Here is a 16,419-nt window from a genome sequence, read left to right as displayed (position 1 = left end):
CTATTGGGCCTCAAAGGAGGGTGACTCCACAATGTTTCTGGACAGCATGTGCCAGTTCTTCATCACCTACGCATTAAAGTGTTTCTTGATGTTCAGACAGAACTTAATGTGTTCCAGTTTGTGCCCACTATCTCTTCTGATTTTTTTCTTTAAGAACTGCCTGAAACTGCATTTACTGAAGAGGAAGTTCAAGAGACTGAGACATGGGCCAGGCCTCTGGTCCACTTGTGGCAGACAAGAACACCTAATTTCAATGCTGAAAAAGAATACAATGCGTGTTGTGCAAAGAAGAAGCCCCACTGTGCTATTTGCACTCTTCTCATGCCGTACTACAAGGTAAGCAAGATCCTTAAGTTTCATCTCTGTGAGGAGTGTGAAATAGCTGTCCAGCTACAGCATTTCCTGAAAATTGCTAGTACAATAAAATAAGTTAAACTTACTCATTTTGGCTGTATGGGAAGTAAATAAACTCAGTACTGTTAAAACTAGAGATGATACTTGATCCACCTGCATCTATCTTTTGTTACAGAGAGCGTATGCCTTCTGCTTGGGATTTATGTTGGATTGGTGTTAGTGCGTGTATGCTTACCCACACAGAAAGTTACATTTTTGAAGGTCAATGGTTTATGGGCTGGTTCAGCCTAGTTCTGTGACCAGTGGGGTAGAGGGATTTCAGAAAATCTACACCACTGGAAAAGGGAAACAGGGGACCCCAAAATAATTAAAAACAGCGGCAACGATCTGAGGAAAAGCAAACTGACTTACTAAATATGGTATCAGAAGGCAAGATAATGCACTGTAATACAATATAATTAGAACTGAGGCAAATAAATCAAATGTAATCAGAGAGTATCTGAAAGCTGTAGGTCTTACAGTAGTGCTGAAACAATGTGTGTGGTCAGGATGAGCAAAAGGGAGGTGAGCTGAAGGAGAAAGGGATATCAAGTGACCTTGTCAGGAGTTCTATCTGCTCTCTGACTGCCAAGCCCCCTGGGGAATGTAGTTCTTCTCTTCCAGACAGGTACCTGGAACTGGAGCATTAACACTTTAACTCCCAGTGCCCTACATGATGTTATGATGTGGAATATCAGTCACCAAAAATCATAAAAGCATGACAGTGATTAATCCACACAGATTCATATCTTTTAGTTACTTCCTTATATGTCCTTTGTCAAATGCTTTTCATCAAAACTACTTCCACATCTCCTTCCTACAGTGCTGGAAAAATACCTTTTCATAGTACTTGGACCTTCTCAGGAACAGTATTTCTATAGAAACCTTCTAATCCAGGACACAGTTTGATATTGGCTTGTGAAATTTGTGCCAAACATCAGCTAAAAGTGCTGACATAATACTAATTCTGCAGCTACTAAGCAGGAAACCTTTTTGTTTGAGACCTGGGAAAGTGACCTTTTGCACTGGATCCAGCTGAAGGGTTTCTTGGGAGTCATTGTACTGTATCATTGAACACTGTTGCAATAATGCTAATTTTCAGACTGAGTGCTTTTTTATTATTTGAGTAGACAAGGAACTATAGAATGATTGTGATAGATAACCAGTAGTAGTTAATTTTCTTATAAGCTCTTACATTATTAGTGCAGGAGCTGCATGAGGAGAAGGCAGTTGATGATAATTAAAAAGAGCAGAAAGGAAGACTCTCCTCTTTTTACTTAAATGTAGATTTTATTTTATTTCCAGCCAGACAATCTTGAGGAAGAAAATTCTACTTACAAAGAAACAAACATAGAAGAAACACTGGTGACTGAAAATGAGAAGTCTAGACCGCTTATTCCAGAGATGTGTTTTATCTATAGTGAAGAAAACACTGAAAACTATCCATCAAATGCCTTAATTGATGAAGATGGAACAAGTCTTCTTATTTCGTGTGCAAAGTGTTGTGTACAAGTTCATGCAAGTAAATACATTACTATTTCAGTTGGTAGCAATGCCATTTCAAATTATGTTTTATTGATAAGTAATAGATAAATAAGCTTCTGGTATGTCTAAGAAAGCACTTGAAAAACATTTCCATAATTAATGCTTGAAATAATTTTTTAACTTTTTTTTAACCTTATGTTAAGTGTTCTGTTGTGTGTTAATGGTTGTTTTAAAAATAATGAAGTTAGTTTTGCAATGTTCATTCCACTATAGGGAGCAGAGACTTCTGTTTTTTTTTGTTCAACACTAAGCCTTTATATTTACTCCTCATATTTTAAACCCTTCTGTGATGTTAGTGTTTCCTTAACAAGTTGTAAGGGTGATATCCTTTTAAAACTGAGGATTTGTGTATATCTCTATTGACTTTTAATACAGCAGTTTCCTTCACATTACATCCTTAATTTCAAGTGACTGATTAATGCATGATTTTTCTGTAGTATCTTATACATGCAGTAGAACTTGAATGCTTACATCTAAGAAGTCCAAGTGAAAGCCTTAAATAGAGGTGCAGTGTAATTGCGTAGAATGTCAGCACATTGATTAAAATTGTACCCTGTTACTGCAGGGGGAATTGATGATTTGCTACTGAAGTTACAGAAAATAAAAACATACCCTGCTGTGGCTCTTCTTTTACACACACACACGTGCACACACACACACACACACACACTATAGAATATAGAATATATTCTATATATTCTATATATTCTATATATATAGAATAATCCTTGCACTGGAATACTTTCCTTGATATCAGTATATGATTTACTGCTGTTTGTACATAGTTGAATTGTATGACATTGTGATTAGAAAGACAGAATATATTACTAAAATCAGCTTTCTCATTCTAGGTTGCTATGGTGTTCCTTCTCATGAAATCCATAATGAATGGTTATGTTCTCGATGCAGAACAGAAGCGTGGACAGCTGTAAGTTTTACATATTGTTTGGTTATCTAACACACTACAGATTAAATATAGAATAGACCCTGTTTCTGTGCTACTAAAGACACTTTTGTTGAGGAAACATAATTTGAAAACATTATTAGATTTCATTGTGAAAAGTTACTGAATCTGGAGAGACAGACTTGGAGGTTTACACACTCAAGAAAAAGGCCTTGCAAACAAAATATGCATGTATGTGTGTAAAAGCTTGTTCAAGGAAACAACTGGCAATTTAATTGCAGATAATAGAGATAAAATGAGATTTCCTCTAAATATTTTAGACTTCAAATATGTCTGTGTGGGCAGCTGGAGAAAAGGGAGAGAGAAAAATTACAGTCAAAAATGAAATTATTATTTTACAGCATTTAAGGTTTACTGTGATGTACAGACAGAAAGAGGTTTTACTTCTGAAGCACTCAAATGCCTATTGTTCGATCTTAATAAAATACAGTAAGCAATAGTTTATACAGCTGGGAATAAGTAGAAAAACAGCTGGTGGTTAGCAAAACCTCTACATATATATCCACTTAAATGACAACCAGCTTAAAATTCTATGTTGTACCAATCTATCAGCTACCCTGGTAAGTCATATGATATTTGTTTTCCTTAAAATGGCTTGAGAAAATGTGATAATCAGTTTTGATACCAGCACAGCTTTTCTTCATTCAGTTATTGAGTTAAAAACATGTATTTCAAGAGCTTTAAATCCTTTAATGACATTATAAAACTTTTATGTATGTTAAAGAAGAAATGAGGATTAAAACTAGAGGAAAATAAGGTATCACTTTGTCAAATAGCATTTCTTGCAATTGTGAAATACACCTGTAAGGAATTCAGTGGTAGTGCCAGCGAAGTTGAAGTAACAATAAATGTAAAAGCTTTTTCTCCACTATCAACATTTTAATTTTATTTTGTGGATGCTGAGAGTTAAGGAAACAAAAGCAGAACTGGTACTTTTACTGCAGATATTACCTAAGCTAGGGAAAACAAAATGAAAAGAGTGGCTTAGAATTGCTCATTACAAGAATATGGTCCATTAATAATGTTTAGTCCTGTGTTCTCTCAGTGCATAGCTATTAAAATATTTATTGAATCAATTTCTGTCTCTGTAATGTGTTCTCATTTTAGAAGGCAAGGCACTCTTACTAGGTAGAATCCAATTTTCATCTTGCATAGGTAACCAGAAAATCTTGTTATAGCTTCCTTATCAGACAATCGTGTGTTTTAGGATCTTTGGAACTACTTTTGTGACTATAGTGCTAGAGTCAGGGGAAGGTCAAGGGGAAAAGAAAACGTCTACACTAGCAAATAAAAGTTTACTATTAACTTGGAATATGATTGTCACTTAAACAGGGGTAGGCAGCCCCACTGCTCATCAGAAAGTTGTGTTAATTTCCTTTCAGGGAAGATAGAGCTATGATAAGTAAGTGAGTTCTAAGGACATTCATATTCATGAGATTCCCTGTATGACATCAGTAGGATTGAGTTAGATGTTTTAATTAAAAAATAAAAAAGTTAGAGCATTAGCTTGAAATCTGATGCTTATTGCTATAGAGATGGTAACATATTTGCAGAGAAACTTGGAGACCATCTTATTCTTTGTGTGTTTGTCATAGTATGGATATTTATCAAAAGTCACTGAAAAACTGTAAAACAAAATACAATCTAAAATGTGTTAATACTTGATGTAGCTAGTTCTGGGACTTGGAAGTGAAGAGAATATTCAGTGACAGAACAAGGGGTAATGGGCACAAACTGGAACACAGGAGGTTCCATACATGAGGAAGAACTAATTTACCTCAAGGATTACAGAGAACTGGAAAGAGCTGCCAGATTGACTATCCAGTCTCCTCCGGAGATAGTTGGAACCCCACTGGATGTGTTCCTATTTAACCTGCTTTAGTAGAATGGGCTGGACTAGCTGATCTCCAGAAGAGGTACCTCCTAACCTCTACAATTCTGTGATATACACAGTGGTATGTGCACTGTAAGAACAAAAATAGTGATGTAGTGACTGACTTGAGTTTTAATTTTATAGAATCACAGAATGGCTTAGGTTGCAAGTGACCTTTAAAGATAATCTAGCCTAATGACCTTGCCATGTAGCAAGACTCCTTTTACTAGACTAGAATGCCCAGAGTCCCATCCAACCTGGGAATGAACACGCAATATCTACAGCTTCTCTCTGCAACTGGCTCCCCACCATCACAGTGAAGAATTTCTTCCATATATCTAATTTAAGTCTACTCTTTTTAGTTTAAAGCTATTGCCCTGCTCCTATCACCATACTTCCTGCTAAAGTGTCCCTCCTGATCTCTCCCGAAGTCCCCCTTTAGGTACTAAAAGGCTGTGATGAGGTCTCCCTGAGACCTTCTCTTTTCCAAGCTGAACAACCCTAGTTCTGTCAGCCTGTCTTCAAAGGAGAATTTCTCCAGCCTTCTGATCATCTTCATGGCTTCCCCCTGGTCCAGGTCCTACTCTGTGAAAGCCATGCCTTTCATATGTTGAGGGCTTTAGAGCTAACTGCCATACTCCAGATCTCATGAGAACAGAGCAGAGGGGGAGAATATATTCTGTATTCTGCTTTTACTCTTCCTGTACATGTCCTCCTAGCTTTCTGGCTGATACTGACTGAGGGGAAATAGCATAATATGATAGGTAAAGGAAAATTTGGGCAGATTCAAGAGTAATCTAATTAGGATTTTTCTTTGGCCAACTTCTGGACAAAAATTTCAGTGAATGACAGTGTTCCTTTGTTGAAAATGAAGTGTTTTCAGAATTTCACCTGGACTCATTAACATCTCACATGCAAAGAATTGCAGGTGTTTTACTGAAGATGTTTTGTTTTATTCTATTACAGTGCATACAATTTTCTAAAAATGAGGAAGATTTGATTGGTATGGGAAGTGTTTTTGGTCATTTTATTTGAGGAGATAAGGCGAGGAAGTGTATTAATAATTGGAATTGTAAAAACATACAGAAAATAGCCAAATTGAATTTATTTGCAACATGTTTTTAATATTTGCTTTTTGCAAAGAATCACATTTCAGAAAATGGAAAAAAGAAGGCCATAAGAGTGGAAAGTAGTTTTACTTTTGCTCTGCAGAAAACAGGTAGCATATCTGCCCACTAGGACAATGTATTTAATGTAAACTTCAGCTATTACTTTTAACTGAATTGCTCTTGAACTTAATTAACACAAACTTTTATATGTATTGATGCACCTACAAATCTGCACGGTTAATGCCAACAACTTGGTTTTTATATAGCTCTCATTTGGTGACCTGACTGACATGAACTGATGCCCTACAAAATGTCTTCATTTAGAAATGTCTGTGGAATAAAATTCGTCATAAGTTGTCATTCAGGGGAGTTTTACTGAAATGCTGAAGATTGATTAGATTTATACTGAAAGAAAATGTGTTCCTGTTCTAAGATCAAATGTTTGAGGTATCAGAAGAAATAAGTCGTGGCAAATTTAGAAACTTTAAATTAATCATGTTTCCTATCTATATACTTTATTTTCGTGTGTAGTCTTGTTGGCGTTTTTTCTTTTTTAATTTTTTTTTTCCCTAGGGCTGTAGATTTAGCATCCCTCACTCATAATAAATTTACATAAAAGTTGTTCTACATAATTGGTTATCTCGTATTTTTTGTTGTTACTTATCCTTGTTACTGCGTATCAGTGAGAACTGTTCATTGTCAGCTAAAAGATATAGAAGTGATAGTAGATATGAAATCTGCAAGCCAAGTTAAATAGGAAAAATCCAACAATCGGGGATACAAATAGTGCTGCTATTTATTCAGACGTGAATGCTACCCAATTCAGTTTTTCTTTTTACTATTAAAAACATCTCTCAAAACTCTTGAGATGCTGAAGCAGTCTCAGAAGTATTTGTGGTAGTCTCTGAGAATTTACAAAGCTTCTGTGATGTGCCTGGAAAATTTAGTACCCTCTTTATAAAAATAGTGTTGGTGACCTGAGGAATTCTGACCTAACTCGTACTGAGGGGCTTGGCCTCTTCTCCCAGGCAGCAAACAGGACCCAAGGAAATGGTCACAAGTTGTATTAGATGAGGTTTAGACTGGACATAAGAAGTAACTTTTTCTCTCAGAGAGTGGTCAGGCACTGGAATGGCTGCCCAGGGAGGTGGTAGAGTCACCATCCCTGGCAGTGTTCAAGAGGCTTCTGGATGAGGAGCTATGAGATATGGTTTAGTGGTTTGCTGTAGGTATGGTAAAGGGAGGATGGCTGGACTAGATGATCTTGCAGGTCCTTTCCAACCTTGTGATTCTATGATTCAAAGGGAAATACTAAACCAATGATGAATCTGTCAGTTATTTGCAAGCACCCAGGCAACGACAAATGATATACATTTAAAGAAGAAATGCCTTACTTATATATATATATATATATTCACATACATATATATGTATATGTATATATTTGAGATGGTAGCTCCATGTGAAAAAGAAACAAACAGAAGAGTTGATTCATCCTAACTTTCACGGAGTTTTGGTAATGCTTTAAATTCTGTTACACAAGCCACACAAGAATGATGATCTAGATGAGCAGCTGCCAAACGTAGAGCAGTGTGGATCTGTTTTCGACACTCAGTATCTCAGGCCATCCCAGCCATCATTTTCATCAGTCCTAAGTCGCTCAGAGGGTGATAAACTTCTGTACACCATTTGCTGATTGCTCTTTATGTCCTTATGACGCATATGTGGAAATCCAGAGTGGTCTATTTTAAGTAATTTAAGGTCATTATATGGGAGATAGGGAAATATATTTCATGTGAAATTGCCAAGGTGTTGAACTTACACAGTATGTCAGGGATTTTTCCGCAACTGTCTGTTGTTTGCCAGGTGTTATTCAAAATGTTTTTTCTTTATTCCCTTCAATATTTCACTGAGATGAAAAGATCAGTACAGAAGCATTCTTAATGAATTTTCTGCAGGCATCATGGGCCCTGGACATTTTGTAGGCTGAGTTTTACTATTTTGGGTTGGGATTACTATTTTAGATTGAATCTCACTGTTTTGTAGAGTAGTCAAATATTAGTGTATTGAACAAATAGTTTAAGATAAATTTTATGGCAGAATTCAGCAGGTCGGTACAGTTCCTGTTGGTGGCTGGAAATGGAAAAAGTTTCCTGGGGAAGTGGATGTGGCGTCAGGCCTCCATAGTTAAAGAAGCATTTGAGCAACACTCTCAGTAATATGGTTTGAATTTTAGGTGATCCTTTGTAGAGCCATGGATTTCACTCAGTGATCCTTGTGAGCCTATTCCAACGCGGGATATTCTGTGATCCGTACTTAAACAGAAGCTATCAGTAGTGCTGATAAGATGGGAGTGCCTGGGCAGGCAATAGTTCTTCCTGCCTTTCAGAGTTGTGAACACTCTGGTCACAAAGTTATCAGTTCTATAAATCTGAAGCATCAGACCAGAATGGTTAAGCTTACACCATGAGTGAAGCTCATGAAATTATCTTTTTATTCTCTTGATGTCTGATGAGAGCCCAGCTAACAAAGTATGCGGCAGTGAACGCACATGCTTCATAAATAAATAAAAAAAATAAAATAATATAAAATAAATAAAATAAAATAAAATAAAATAAAATAAAATAAAATAAAATAAAATAAAATAAAATAAAATAAAAATCTCATTAGTGGGCTGAAAAATAATGACATGTAATTAAAAACTTTAAAAAAATCTAAAAAAAAAAAAAAAAGAATTTTAATCATTCTTCATAGATGTCAGTAATTCCATAAGGGAGGGCTCAAAAGAATTAAGCTTGTTCAGTATAGCTGAAAGAAAATAGAAAGGAAATAAGTAGTAGTGTCATATGCAAAATAATCAGAATAAATCAAAGACAAACATAATCATTTGCCTTTCCTTCAGTTTAGGGACAAGATAAAGTTATAACTGCTTTAAACTTCATCAGCAGAAGCTTGTGTTAATACTGTGACACCTTGTGAAATTTTCTTTCTAAATATAGCGAAATACTGGAATGTGGAGATTTTGTAGAATCTTGAAAGTATGATAGAAGGGCATTTTCCAGGAGTAGCTGAAGAAGCACTGATCGTGCCTTAAGTCAGACTAACATAATAGACACTGAGGTTACTTTTTTTCCGTGGTTCTCTTTTGCCTGTTTGAGCAGTAGCATTAATTGCAACGCTACGTAACTGTGACTCTCAAGGAGGAAAAATCATCAGTTTGAAAAACAACCAGAGTGTATTAATGTATTTTTGTTTGCAAGCAGTTCCTTGCTGACGTCAGTGTTATTAAGAACTACTGATTCTTATTTGGGTCCTATTTGTCTTTATAACACAAAGCTTCTGTTTCTTTTGGTTAATAACCTTAGGTTATCCTAAAAGCTGTCATATAATCTTAGCTTTATACTTAAGAGACATGTGGCTTTATTTTAACTATTCTTGAAAAATGTCTTATTAGAAAAGATAACTGATGATCAGTGGATTACTTTCCTTTTAAAAATATGCATTTATGTTGGTCATGCCAACCTGCAGCTGTAAGTTTTATGCCACCTTTTAACTATATTATTTTTGTTGGTTTGTTTGTTTTATGAATCAGGTTTTTATCTGTATATATTTTTTTCTTTATCTGCTGTTATATTTTATTTGAAATTGCTGAGTAGTACCACAAACCTCTCTGAAGAGGGAGACGTAATTGAAGTAAATTACTTATTTGCACGCCCTTTTTAACTGGGGGGAGTATTGATTGAGTGTATTTTTCAATCCAGCTAAGACAGCTCGGACTTAATGTTTTTGCATGAAAAGTGTTGATTTTAACTCTCACTCAGGGCAAGCATTCATTAACAGCACTGCAGTTGTGGAAGATGTGAAACTAAGATCTATCTGGCAGTAAGAATTACAGACCCACAAAAATTCAATTATTGCTTTAGAAAAGGGTTCAAAGTCAGAAGATTTTATTATCATCAGAAGTATTTGTTGCCCGAAACATGCATCTTCATCAATGTCTGAAATTTGGTTTACTTTCTTGGCACAATTATTCCTAGAAGAGGGAGACTGAGCTGAGGAAGACGTGTTTGAAGAATTCCCTTCTGGGCAAAGCTTTAAATCTTGTAGGGAAAACTGGTTGGAAAACAGAGAGAAGGCGAAGTTTTTGCACTGGAGAATAAAATGGATACTGTGAAAGAAAACAATTTTGCAGATCTTGATTTAGACTTTATAATTCATTTCATATCAGGGAAGGTTGCTTTTCATTCCTTTGCTTAAACTATAAAGTACTGTTGTTAGCTTTATGGATAATAGTTTCTTAAACTTCAGTCAGTTATATTAAATTCATAGAAAATTTGAACTCTACTAGGTTTTTGTATATCTCTTATGATTTGTAAAGGGATGAAAGCATAAGAGTTCTAGCTGTATTAGTAACTGAATGAGATTGCACTTTGTGTGAATCCCAATGAGGAATATTATTAAAATTTGGAAACAGCAAAATGCATTAGTGGACACATTTTTCATAGCCAGACTTTTCTGTGATGATAATATGAAATGGAATTCCCCAAGGAAAACTGTGTTTGAGATTCAGAAGCATACTGTTCTCTTGCATTTGCAGCTTCTCTAAGTTGCTGAAATAGCATGCTTTACAATACTTTACTTTTTCGTCTTCTGGGATGCTCTTGGAACCATGATAATATATCTTTATAGTCCAATACACAGTAGGTCCTGTTTGATAATGATTATTGACAAGTGGAAGGCTGATAGAAAATTCATCTATGCTAATGGACAAAAATAGCCATAAATCAATCTAAAAAAAAAAAAAAAAAAAAATCAAATAATTTTAAATAAGTCATCTGCATGGCTCCTGAAAATGTAACTGTATTCATATAGAGTGTCTTGATTGAGAACAAACGCCTCATTAATCTTAAATGCTTCAGCTAAGGAAAGCTAGTGAAGTCAGGATGAATAATGACTGGCATTATGGAGAATGCAACGTAGTGTACAGTGTGCAAGGATGTAGTGATCTAGTAGCTATAGTACATAAACATAAGTACTTTTATCATTTAGAGGACAAAAGGATTTCGGACAAAAAAGAGAAAGATATGAGCAAGTGAGGAACTGTGCTCCACTGTCTTACTTCATAGTAACCTCATTGTTAATAGCAGTACTGAGGAAGAGGTAACTTTTCATGGATTACTTTAAACTCTCATAGCACTACAGAAATAATACAGCATCTAAACCAGTCAGTTGTCACTGAATTCAAGAACTGTATGTATTTCAAAGATCCTATGCTGAGTGGCAAGTGTTAAACAGTGTCCTGTATTTATTATTTTTTTCTGCGGATCAAGCTTTCTAAAGCTATATATTTATAATGCTTATATTCAGTCTTTTGATTTGTATGTGTTTTGTGGGTAGAGTACGTTGGTTGATAGATTTTTTTTTTCTTTTTTTTCTGCAAGGCATTTGAAAAGTAGCACATAAGAGCTTTCTTCATTCAAGCCCAGAAACTACCCTGTTTCACCCCACTAAAAATAATGATTTTGAATAGTCTTTTTATAGTCATGCCCTTCTCACTGGTACAATGTCAGCATTTCTATTATAAACTCCTGTTTTCACAGCCTGATAACTGCCAAGATAACTCGCTACGTGTAAGTTGGCATAAAGTGTTTTAATTTTCAGTCTGATTTTGTTAGCCAGCTTTAAAGCATTTTGATGTTGTTGATAAAATTCTGGGCTGAGTGTAAAAAATGGCTTAAAAAAAAAAAAAAAAGCCAGATTATCTGCATTTTCCTTTTTGGAAAAGTAACTCTAGATTTTATGTATTGATCTATCTGTCTGTCCATCTGTCTGTCTACCTTTCTCTTTTCTCACCTTCTCTCCAAAAAGATGACTTACTTGTAGAATCACAAATGCTGTTGCTAACTTATTTAGCTAATTATGCTAATGAGAGATGGAAAGTATCGTATTTCTGGTTTTGGCATTAGTCTGCTACCAGGACGTACACTGCTTACAATATAAGTCTTTGACACTGCGTATTTTAGAAGGTTTGTAAACACTGAGTTTCTGTGATGCTGTCATAGAAGATGAAGAGTATCAAATCTGGGCAATATCTTTATAATCTCAGACCCAAAATCCAGTTAGACCTTCAGATTACAGAGTCACAGGATGGATAAGGTTGATGGCTATGCAGATTATCAGGTTCAACCTAGTGCTAATATAGAATAACCCACAGTACATCTGTCTGCTTAAGAAGGAAGTCATTACCTCTGTGGGGAAACTTATTCCAATACTTCATAACTCATACAGTAAGGAACAGCTTCTTGAAATTCCCTTCTTTGCTGGCCACCAAGGTAACCTTTGCCACTGATATTCATGTGAAAAGGCCTGGTTGGTTGCCTTGAGCATCTCTGTATTTCGTAGATTCGTAAGATGGTTTAGATTTATGTTGAAAGGAACTTTATAGATCTAGTTCCAAACCCCTTAACATGGACGGGGACACTTTACACCATGTCAGGTTGTTCAGAACCCTGTCCAGCCTGAAGCTGAACACTCCCTGGGATAGGCCATCCACAGCTTCTCACAGCAGCCTGTTCCAGCATCTCACCAAACTTCTAGTACAGAATATTTTCCTAACTTCTGATCTGTATCTCCCCTCCTTTAATTTGAAAACATTCCCCTATATCCTGTGATTACCAGACCAATTAAAAGTTTATCTGTATCATTTTTATAAGTTTCCATTAGGTCCTGGAAGGCCATAATGAGATCTCTTTCTCTTCTCCAACCTGAACAAGACCAGCTGCCTCAACGTGTCTTCATAGGAGAGGTCTGATGGTCCTCGTGGCCCTCATCTGGACCTGCTCCAACAGCTCTATGTCTTGCTTGTGCTGAGGAGCCTGGACATGTTGATATGGTCTCATGAGAGCAGGGCAGAGTGGGACAGACACCTCCCTTGCTCTACTGGTCACCTCTCTTCTGATGCAGTCCAGGGTACTGTTGGCCTTCTGGGCTTGAAGTGCATACTGTTGGTTCATGTCCAGCTTTTCATCCACCGGAACTCCCAAGTTCTTCTCCATAGAGCATTTTCTCTCTGTCCACTTGTTGCCCAGCTTGTATTTGAGCTTGGATTCATTTGGGTATTTTCATCTTACTGAGCAATTGTTTGTTCTCTGGAGGCTAAAGCATGATTTTTGTCAGTTGCAATCTGGCCTTGCTTGGAGCTGAAATTGAACCAGAGATTATCTGACAACCATTTCCAACATAAATCCTTCCTCAGAGAGCACACATGGTCTCCAGGAAGATGAATACAAAGTTATTGCATGGGCAGGGTGAAAGATAGAAATAGCCAGCAGCAGAATATCCTGCTCTGAACAGTGGTGCTGATCTCTTGAAAAAACAATTTTTCATCTACTGATGTTTAGATTTAAATCTAGTATTTAGCATTGTTTCCAAATACTGTCTTAGAGTGATGAGAATAATCTTGTATATATTTTTATCACTACGAAGGCTATCGTTCCATTTTTGTTTGTGTGTTTGCTAAATGCTTAGCCTCAGTGTGGTGGTGATTTCTGCAGTCTCATTCTTCCAAGGGAAAATAATTTATTCTGTCTCTTATACCCTTGATTCTTCATATTTCTTTATTTATGTAAAACACAGTTAATCTCTGTCCTTTTGACTTCTCTTCAAAGTTGAGGATATCTGCAGTCTTTCTTGGATGCTTGGAAACAGTTACTCTTTATGCTATAAACATTTCATAAAACTGAGTCAAAAAGGTTGCAGAGAGTGTTTCCTATACAGCCGCTTAATTCTCCATGTCATACCCTCAATCTTCTTTACTTCAGATGTGCATGCTGTGATGAGAAATGACACCATTTAGGGTGGCGTGGAAAGACTGAAATATTCCAAAGTAGACAGTTTCTGAAAATAGCATTTGCAAATGTATTATGAGAATCACTGACTCTTTTTAATTACAAAAATGTAGGTACCAAAATAAATGAGGTAGGGACATCAGATAAGTGAAGAGGCAGGAATGCCATCTGAATTAGTCCTATTCAGAGATGTGATGCTCGGCGTTGCAGGGCAGTTGGAGAAGGTGAAACACTTAGGGCATTGATTGTTTAAAGGTTGCTCTTGAAAAAGCCAACCAGAGCATCCTGAGGAAGACAAAATTTGTTTCTCAGTCTTAACCATAGAAATTGTATCTATGCCACTTGGCTGTGTCAGAGTTCAAGATTGGATAGCTGTTTTACCTAGTTATAATTTTCTACCAACAGGCTTGTAAACGTGATTAATAAGTCAGCATTTCTTTAACAGTTTTGCAGCAGCACATTCTTAAAAATGAAAGCAGTTGTTCTGATTTCTTACTAGAAATATATAGGACTGTTAGACACTAATCACGGTTGAAAGAGGTATAGGAACATAGTTGAGATGAAAAACAAGTATTTTGTGAATTGGATAAATAGTGTCCTTCTTACTGAAGCAGTGCTGAAAACATAAACATCTTCACTACCTCAGTCTACCACACAGAATGTATACTTATCATAGAATTGTAGAATGGTTTGGGTTGGAAGGGACCTTTAAGATATCTAGTCCCAATACCCTGCTATAGGCAGGGACACCTGCTGTTCAAAGCCCCATCCAGCCTGGCCTTGAATGCTTCCAGGGAGGGGGCATTGACAGCCTTACTGGGTAACCTGTCCCACTGTCTTCAGCAAGGCCAGAAGCGAATACCTTGCGAAGAGTGTAAACCTTAGGCAAACATTCCCTAACCCTCTCCCAACCCATAACAATATGCAAATAAGAAACTGCTGTAGGCAAGGGCAGTGTCTGTGTATTTGCTCAGTAGAAGGTGGCCATTGATGAATTTTTTTATGACCTTCCTGTTCAAATGGTGTAAAATTCTAGCATCCACATGCAGCAAACTTAAATAACATTTTACAAAGAGCCTTTTTTATTGGTCTGTCTAGAATTAGCTGCCTTCTGTTGTCCTTTGATAGCAACCACCTGGTTGTTGTATGGCTCTACTTAGTCAAGTCTTTTTCCAAGCCACTCATAATTGTATTGGCATTTTTCAGACTCCAAACTGTCTTATCTTTCCTGACCTGAACATCCACAGCCTGGTTAATTTTCTCTTAGTTACCACTTGTTGCAGGTGGTACTAACTGAACAAAAAGAAGATGTAGATGCTTAAATTATTTATTTGTTTATTTATTTATTTATTTATTTATTTTGAGGCCCATAAGATAAGAATAGGTGGAAATGAACAGGATTTTGTTCAGTTATTGAGATATTCTTGAATAGGGAAGAGTTCAAATTGCTGAAGCTAGAGTACAAACACAGGAATGTGGAGCAGTTGTACCAGTCACTTCTGTAGGAGTGTTTCTGAGGGCCTTGGTGCATGCAGCTGTTGCTGTTCAAAGAGATGTGGGATGCAAGTAGGATCTGCTATAATGAATTAACACAAAATCAGCTAATCCTGCTCTGCCTGACATCACAGATGATTTGCTCTCTTTGCATTTTAGAGGAGAAAATGTGACCTCAGATTAAGATAGTGAGTAAAAAATTAACTTTGTAAGAAGCTGCAGAGAGAAACTGGCAAAAATTAAAGAAACAATCTGTTTCTCGTGTCTGTAAAGCAAAAAGAAAAAAAGCTTAAGCAGAGAAGCTTCAGGTTAGCTGCTGGCAGGAATGTTGAAAGGACTGGAAAAGATTGTTAGACTGATTATGGAAACTATATCACCACATTTTTTTAAGAATATGGAAAAATGTCAGACAAAATTAATTAGAAATAGTATGTGATTTATTTATACTGTTTTTATCCATCCACACATGTGTATTTCCTTGAACTGAGTAAATGTTATTCCTTGGAGATGCCATTGTAATTTACAGGGTCGCAGAAGAAAAAAGACAGCAGTTTAACAAGAAAGAGGATCAAGTGGAGCAATGTTCATAGCTGTCCATAGGAATAACCATTATTTGACTTTTACTTTCCCTCACCCATGGCTTGACTAGATTCTGTTTCCTTGCTGTGTCAAACTGCTTCTTATCCACACAGAATGCTACTGCTGATGAAGTAAGCAAATAGGGAGTATGTGAAAGCCTTTCTTAAGAGCATTGCAGTTATTATGACTTTGAATTTTGGCTGTGTGCAAAAAGCACACAAGACAACCAGATGCATTCCCTTTAAAGTATAAATAACTGTGAACAGACTTCTTTGTTGTTGTTGCTGTGTTCATCCATGCAATAATAATTAGTATGCAGCTATGCTTGAATACCGGTGTATCATTCCAATGAAGATGTTTCGTCTTTTGGATGTATGTACCAAAGAGAGTACAGTTAATTCACACTGTTTTGCTGTGGTTTCTAGCAGTGGCTGAAACAGAGAAATGGAACACAGAACAGATTAGGAATGGTGGTTGCAAAATTCACTGTTTAATTGTAAACAAGGAAAACTCTGCAGTCCAGAACCTATGAGTGTGATTGTTATGGGAAAAAAAAAAAAGAAAAAAGCATTGTTTCCACTAAAAATCTAAAATGCTAAAATGCAGTGCAAACAT

The 16,419-nt window shown here is 36.3% G+C and overlaps 1 protein-coding gene across 4 annotated transcripts in view; it reads left to right on the top strand.

Moving 5' to 3' along the window:
* The window catches only part of KDM4C (lysine demethylase 4C), a 268,145-nt gene that overhangs the window by 173,520 nt on the left and 78,206 nt on the right, over positions 1 to 16,419 (top strand). For all 4 annotated transcript variants that reach the window (XM_085528382.1, XM_015848974.2, XM_085528383.1 and 1 more), the window contains exons 13-15: positions 155 to 336; positions 1,699 to 1,915; positions 2,790 to 2,866. In XM_085528382.1, coding sequence (XP_085384508.1) covers positions 155 to 336; positions 1,699 to 1,915; positions 2,790 to 2,866 — 476 coding nt within the window. The remainder of the gene's footprint in view (positions 1 to 154; positions 337 to 1,698; positions 1,916 to 2,789; positions 2,867 to 16,419) is intronic.

Source organism: Coturnix japonica, chromosome Z (assembly GCF_054131305.1).
Source record: "Coturnix japonica strain WE chromosome Z, WE-NBRP24, whole genome shotgun sequence".
NCBI lineage: Eukaryota > Metazoa > Chordata > Aves > Galliformes > Phasianidae > Coturnix > Coturnix japonica.
The sequence above is the reverse complement of the archived record's forward strand: the minus strand, read 5'-3'. Positions and strand labels throughout refer to the sequence as shown.